Source organism: Aristolochia californica, unplaced genomic scaffold, assembly GCF_029961685.1.
Source record: "Aristolochia californica isolate CCGP_79_NKW_82.1479 unplaced genomic scaffold, dmAriCali1.0.hap1 SCAF_2, whole genome shotgun sequence".
Classification (NCBI taxonomy): Eukaryota; Viridiplantae; Streptophyta; class Magnoliopsida; order Piperales; family Aristolochiaceae; genus Aristolochia; species Aristolochia californica.
The window spans coordinates 49,902,901-49,910,112 of record NW_027181881.1 but is presented as its reverse complement, the minus strand read 5'-3'; the positions used below and the strand labels follow the sequence as shown (position 1 = coordinate 49,910,112).

Sequence of the window (7,212 nt, the reverse complement as noted above, 5' to 3'; positions counted from 1 at the left end):
TTAATGGACACTTGTTTGATAAAGAAAGAATAGAAAGAATAGATCTCCTTAGTTCGGTCATATATCAGATGTAATTTTCCTAGATGGGACCAATGAGAAAGGACAGTGGTTGGTTCTCTGGGGCCTAAAGAGTCCAGATCTTCCCAACAACAGCTCTTTGGATGCTCAAAAGCAAGACATCAGCTTCTAACATATTTCCGTTTTTTTTTTTTTATAAAAAAAATGACCTGGTTTGTGATCATCATCACCTTTCTTCAATAATTCAGACTTTTCAGCTTTTCGTTCAATCTGTAGTGCTCCCCAGCTACTCAGCTCCAGTGTTTTTCTCATGACTCCACGTACGTGTTCACTTTTTCTGCATTTCTTAACGTGCCAAAATGTTCTCAAATCCCTTTCCTTTTCCAAGGAATTGTTTTTCACTTTTACATGTTTGAAGCCAATTGCAGAGGGTTAATTTCTTTTCTGGGAACTATGCGACTTGGAATAAATGATCGTTTGAACTGACCCAGGAGCCAGTTACAGACGACTTCTGGCTCTGAGACCCAGAAGAGGCAGGAACAGTTCAATTTTTTTGAATGGTTTTTATTTATGATCTTTTTAACACGTTGTTTTAGAACCTCCAAATATGATAATAATGCATTAAATCTGTCGTTTTGGTTAAATTGGAGCTGTATCAGACTATTTCAGTGTAATTTTTTAATTGTATTTTAATATATATGAATCCATTTCACGAGGCTCTCCGCTTAAAATTATTGTTTGTGGTCCTGCTCTGTGAGCTGCAAACGATGCACTTATGAATGTCTGGTATAAAAAGACAACATCCCTGGACATAATTCCAGTGAGGATTTGAAAGTCTCACTATTTTAGTAGCGGGCCATATATCAGAACCTAGGCAACTATTAATAAAGATATGGCCATTGACCAACAAACATGCATCTGATCCTATAGCTTACATCAAAGCGTAACTTTTCGTACACTTTTTTATGATATTATCATCTAAAAATAAGAAAAATCACACTGGTATTTCCAACAAAAACAAGATCTGCAACTCTCTCCTTTATTTGATTCTCACCTTCAAGCAACGCTACACTGCAAGAAATACTATACCCTCCTGCAGAATTCGGCATTTCAAATCAGAATCAGTAATGCTTGTTCAAATTTGAAGCTTGGCGTTTTGAGTTTGAACTAGGATTTAGATAATAAAGTAGAAAAAGGAGACCGGGAAAGAACAAATTAAAGAAAAATAAGAACTAACCTTCTTGACTGCTGCTTGCTTAGTAGTGATGAGGAGGAGGAGGCGAAGCGTAAATGTAGGCATGAGTCGGAGGAGGTGGTGGAGGCGACTTGTATTTGTAAACCGGAGTGGGTGGTGGAGGAGACTTGTACTTGTAAGGAGGCAACTCCTTGTGCGGCGGTGGTGGATATCTTGGAGGAGGAGGTGACTGGTACTTGTAGGGTTTAATCGGAGGTGGTGGTGGGGACTTGTACTTGTATACAGGTGTTGGTGGGGGTGGAGATTTGTACTTGTAATGAGGTGATTCCTTATGGGGTGGTGGTGGGTACTTGTGCACCGGTGGGGGAGGAGACTTGTACTTGTACACTGGGGTTGGTGGGGGTGGAGACTTGTACTTGTAAGGTGGCAGCTCCTTGTGGGGCGGTGGAGGATACTTATGCACTGGTGGTGGAGGAGGAGGAGATTTGTACTTGTAGACTGGGGTTGGTGGGGGAGGAGACTTGTACTTGTAAGGTGGCAGCTCCTTGTGGGGTGGATGTGGGTAGTGGACTGGTGGAGGAGGAGGAGATTTGTACTTGTAGACCGGTGTTGGTGGGGGAGGAGACTTGTACTTGTACACTGGTGTTGGTGGAGGAGGAGGAGACTTGTATTTGTAAGGTGGCAGCTCCTTGTGGGGTGGATGTGGGTGGTGGACCGGTGGCAGCTCCTTGTGGGGTGGATGTGGGTGGACGACCGGTGGAGGAGGAGACTTATACTTGTACACTGGTGTTGGTGGGGGAGGAGACTTGTATTTGTAAGGTGGCAGCTCCTTGTGGGGTGGATGTGGGTGGTGGACCGGTGGAGGAGGAGACTTATACTTGTACACTGGTGTTGGTGGGGGAGGAGACTCGTATTTGTAAGGTGGCAGCTCCTTGTGGGGTGGTGGCGGGCACTTATGCACCGGTGGTGGAGGAGGAGGCGACTTGTACTTGTACACCGGGGTTGGTGGAGGAGGAGGAGACTTATACTTGTAAGGTGGCAGCTCCTTGTGGGGTGGTGGCGGGTACTTATGCACCGGTGGTGGAGGAGGAGGCGACTTGTACTTGTACACCGGCGTTGGTGGAGGAGGAGACTTATACTTGTAAGGTGGTAGCTCCTTGTGGGGTGGCGGAGGGTACTTGTGCACTGGTGGTGGAGGAGGTGACTTGTACTTGTACACAGGTGTTGGAGGTGGAGGAGACTTATATTTGTAAGGAGGCAACTCCTTGTGGGGTGGTGGTGGGTACTTGTGCACTGGTGGTGGAGGAGGTGACTTGTACTTGTACACAGGTGTTGGAGGTGGAGGAGACTTATATTTGTAAGGAGGCAACTCCTTGTGGGGTGGTGGTGGGTACTTGTGCACTGGAGGGGGTGGCGGAGGAGATTTATACTTGTAAACAGGGGTTGGTGGAGGTGGAGGAGACTTGTATTTGTAAGGTGGCAGCTCCTTGTGTGGTGGTGGTGGTGATGGATATTTAGGTGGTGGAGGGGGCGATTTGTACTTGTAAACAGGGGTAGGTGGTGGTGGTGGAGACTTGTATTTATAAGGCGGCAGCTCTTTGTGCGGTGGTGGTGGAGAGGGAGATGGAGGTGGTGGGGATTTGTAATGGTAAGGAGGGGTGATGGCTTTCTTGGGTGGCGGAGGTGGAGACGAGTAGTAGTAGTTTGCACTGGCTTCCAGTGGCAACGTGAGAGAAATCACCGCCACCAGAATGGTGGCAATGAAGGGGGCCAGTGAGCCCTCTCTGAGCCCTTTCCTTTCCATCTTTGCTGCCAAGAGAGGCTTCGCTTCTGTCCTTGGGAGGCCTCAGTCTCCCTTTATATAGCTTCCAGTTTACCACCAGAGCCACCAACCATTAACGTGGTAAAAACATCAAATCCATGATTGGCAGACAATGGAGACTAAGATTTCGAGTAAATAACTGGGATATAGATTTGACTTGGCTTTTTTATCTGATGGGTAGCTACTAGCCGCCAGGAACTGCAAGCTCAGCATCCAATAAAGTAAGCTGACGGTTCTGTTTATGATGCAATATTTCAAAGGGTAAGCTCAAAAGGTCTTCTGGATCTCAGTTTACACCTACTGGTGCTCTTCTTTGAAGACTTGTTTGGTAGCCGGCTTGACACTTACCATGTCTCAAGTCTGAACAGTAGTGCGATGCATGTCTTGGTTTACAGCATTTCTTCCTGCTTAACTAAATCACTCTAAATGCATTATCAAATGTTTCTTGGTTGAGCTAAAAAGATGTGCTACAGGTGGCTTTAATGAATTGAAAATGTTTTCCTCAGAAGGCAACGTGTAGGTGAGACTTCAGCTAGAAACTTCATGGATGCTGTCCTCTGAAAGCCCTGCAAGGCTGATGAGAATCAGATTAAGAACTTCCGTGCCTGAACAATGAATGACTCATCAATGTCTCTTCTCTTCTTAGAGAGCAGACGCAACAGATTTGGAAATTTTCTGACTTGGGTTTTGTGTTCTGAGATCTGACCCATCATTAAAAGCCTTTCAAGGTGCAGAATTCATGGTCCATATTACATGTTTGTGATATTTCTCAAGTGAATCCATTTTTACAATCTCTTCTGTTAGTGTACCCATAGAAAATTTACTCACAGCACGGATCCAAAGTATAAAAGTAAAAGTCAGAAAAAGACAACCTTCAAATGCACTTATTGGAGGCAAATGATGAACTCAAAAGGATTGAAAGCAGAAAAAGAAGAAACTCAAGCATGGTAGAAATTATTATGTCATGCAAATGTCGTACATTGTGGATGGAATCAGTACAGATGTTTCAATTTGCTTTATGCAACTGGCGCCCTGACATGATCGGTAAAAGTGGTCCAGTCGTCAAGGTTTGCCTTTTTATATATACAATAAAGAGTTTGTGTGGTTCCTACTCTGCTGCTTCACTGTTTCAGCTTTAAGTAGGTCCCTGAAAATTCTACCGGAGAGATGAAAGCTAAGAAGATTCATGTTTCTCTTTGGTCTTTGAACAGCCAAACCTTGACTGGTATTTTGCTGGAGAACAATTTCTACCACTCAACAAGATTGGATCTGTAAGCTATCAATTGCACGTTGGATTCTTATCAGTCGACAGACCAATCCAACTTGTCTTACTGGGGACAAGAATTGGCTCCCATTTATACCGATTCAGATGCATACCTAACTGCGTTTTTTTGACTCTCTAAGAGTTCTAATCAAGGTAGAGATTCACCTACTCCTGATTAGCTATCAGAAATCACCAAAATGATCAATACCCACTTCACTAAAGCATGACTGTTTGTTATGCTATTTTATCTTTTTCTGATGTCCTTCCTATCTGTCTCCATCATCGATTTAAAGGATGTCTGAACATTACCCATTCCCGGCATTATTTGTGGTAGATAACTTCTCTGGATCTCCTTTTTTACAGTGGTTAAAGTTAAAACTTTGCATTTGCATTTAGTTCACTCCAATACACATCTACAAATATTCAGAGGATCCGACAAAATTGGACTCAGGGACCCCTCTTGCAGAATATTTATCTCCAGTGCTATTAAACTAAGCTTATCATTACAATAAAGAAGACCAATCAAACAAGAAACAGATCGATTTCAATGTGGGGAAGGCTCCGCCGGATGACCCATGAAAGGAAAACCGAGAAGGCTGTATAATGATTTTTCTCTGATCAAATCCATGTGAAAGAACTGAAACTCTTTAGCTTTTGTCTCTTCTTTCTGCTGCTGCTGCTGCTGCTGCTGCCGCCTCGCTGTCAAACCAGTCTTCTTTTCCATATATCAAATATCAAATTCACCGCCAAACCTAATCTGCTACAAAATTCAATATCTGCATTGGATCTTGTTTTCTAGCTAGAGAAACTATTCACGAAAGAGAGCAAATTTCAACGTGGAAGGCCCACGAAATTGAGATAAAAAATATCGCATTTGGAGAGACTATTCATGAAGCTCCAATCTGGGGGCGGCGTCTGAAGGGGTGGTTGTCCATTCCAGGGACGAACCTTTCAAATAGTACCGAAGGTGAAAGACTAATAAGAGATTTTAATAGACCGGAAGCAATCACCGACACTTTGTCCATTGACTTGAACGACTGACGTTAGAACTCAGATAATTTAGTCTAAATGGTTTTTAACGAATTTATTAAGAATTAACTTTGTGTATCTTAATGCATGTTTATATCAATTTCATAAAATTCAACGCTAGTTTTGTCCAAGAAACGAACATACTTGCATCTATAATTCAAGATATGAAATATAAACAGTAATGTTTATAAAATATTATGAGGGATTTGTAGGTCATTGACCTTTACAAAGACGATGAGGAAACTAATCATGGAAGAGCATTTTCGTAACTTTGGTGGACCATCTCATCTTGTTTGAACTGATCTATGGATGAAGCTGGAAAGACGTCCAAAGTCATCCCTTGATGATTACTGTCCAGGTTCAGAAGTGGCCACAGCTTCTTCTCCATGAGAAACTCTTGCCTGGGTTACTTTCTCCTTGATGGCTCTGCAACTGGGTTTCACCATGAATTAATTTCAGGGTGATATCAAAGTGAGCTCATCTTCAGCGTTCACAGCGTTAAACATTCAGTGATTTCCAATTTACGGAACTGGGGGGGTTGTTCAAGTTTTCAGATTATTCTTTATTTTCACTGTTTGTGAAGCTTTTCTTCACCAGCTTTCTGCTTTTTAGAGCGTTCATGAGAGACGAAAACGAGATAGGGTGATCTTGCTAACGTTAACTCGTCCATGGAAAAATGAAAAGGTAAAGTGGGACGTGGAAAATTGAGCAGAATGAGGAGACTTTTATTAGGGATTGACAGGTGACAAGACGTTGATGGCAAGCAGCAGATTCTGCTTTCGATTTTAAAGAATTGTTTACGTTTTTAAAGATTTAAAGGAGTTTTATATTTAATTGATTGATTGATTGATATTTGTCTTGTTGCAGTGAATGTAGGAGGGGAATAAACCTTGCATGGGTGGACTGTATTCAAATCGAATGACTGCGTGTTTTATCATTAACTTCTATCAAGAGAGGTTATTGGAGATTGCGTTTAATATTTTGCAATTGTAACCCAATACGCTAATTGGCAATTCCAACTGTTCGGTCAGGTGTTATAATTGAACCCTTTGTAAGATGGCAGCACTATATGGAAAAGCTTCTTCTTCTTCTTCTTCCGTTTTTGTTCTCCCTGGTTTTTAGTGTGAGAGAGTAGAGATGGCTGCTATCTTCCATTTAAAAACAAAAACCCAAAAGTTAAAAGTTCTATAAAATTTGAAGTAAATTTAACATTTTAAGGGTGTCATAGAATCGAGATTCTGTAGCTGCCATTGGCGAAAGGAGGATAACAAGACGTCAGTAGTTTGGAGTCCCTGTTATCAGTAAATGCGGACAAGTTGAATTCCAGAGAATGGTTTGACAAGACATGGCGGTGATTTTTCTTTGACTCTTTTACTTACAATTCGATAGGCTTCCAAAATAAGAAACCTAGTGGCAGAAATGGTAGAAACTTCCACTACCACTACCAGGAATCCTTAGTTAATCTAGTTACAGCAGTGAAAATGAGTAGGAGACAAATGGTTCAAATTTGGGGGAGCAAAGGATGTAAGTGTTAAAATAATAGCCTTGCAAGAAGGGTGAGTAACTAATCTAAGTCAAGAAGAAGAGAAATCTTTCCGTAATTCATATCGACAAGGACAAAGTTGGGTAGAATTTGAGTTGGCTTGTTGTCTACTGAATTAATTTGAAGTGATAATGGAAGAGAAGGGCAAGGTGTGTGAGTTACTCATTTTCAACCTTGACTGGCTGTTGTCACGAAGATTTTGGTGTCGATGCCATATCTTTTTTTTCTACAGAGAGTCTGACACATCAAAATCCATAGGATTAACAAGTCCCGCAACGAGGGGAAATACCCTCTTACGTACGACAAGGCCTAATCTGAACCTACTCTGGTGACGGAGTGCT

General features: G+C 42.1%; 1 protein-coding gene across 1 annotated transcript; it reads right to left on the bottom strand.

Annotated features, from left to right (window-relative positions):
- Positions 1 to 879: 879 nt before the first annotated feature.
- On the bottom strand, positions 880 to 3,056 carry LOC137956917 (extensin-3-like). Its single transcript, XM_068804584.1, has 2 exons — positions 1,256 to 3,056; positions 880 to 1,111 (listed from the first exon to the last, which is right to left on the bottom strand). The coding sequence occupies exon 1, from the start codon at positions 3,015 to 3,017 to the stop codon at positions 1,275 to 1,277; it is 1,743 nt and encodes a 580-aa protein (XP_068660685.1). The 5' UTR covers positions 3,018 to 3,056; the 3' UTR covers positions 880 to 1,111; positions 1,256 to 1,274.
- Between the last annotated feature and the right edge of the window lie 4,156 nt (positions 3,057 to 7,212).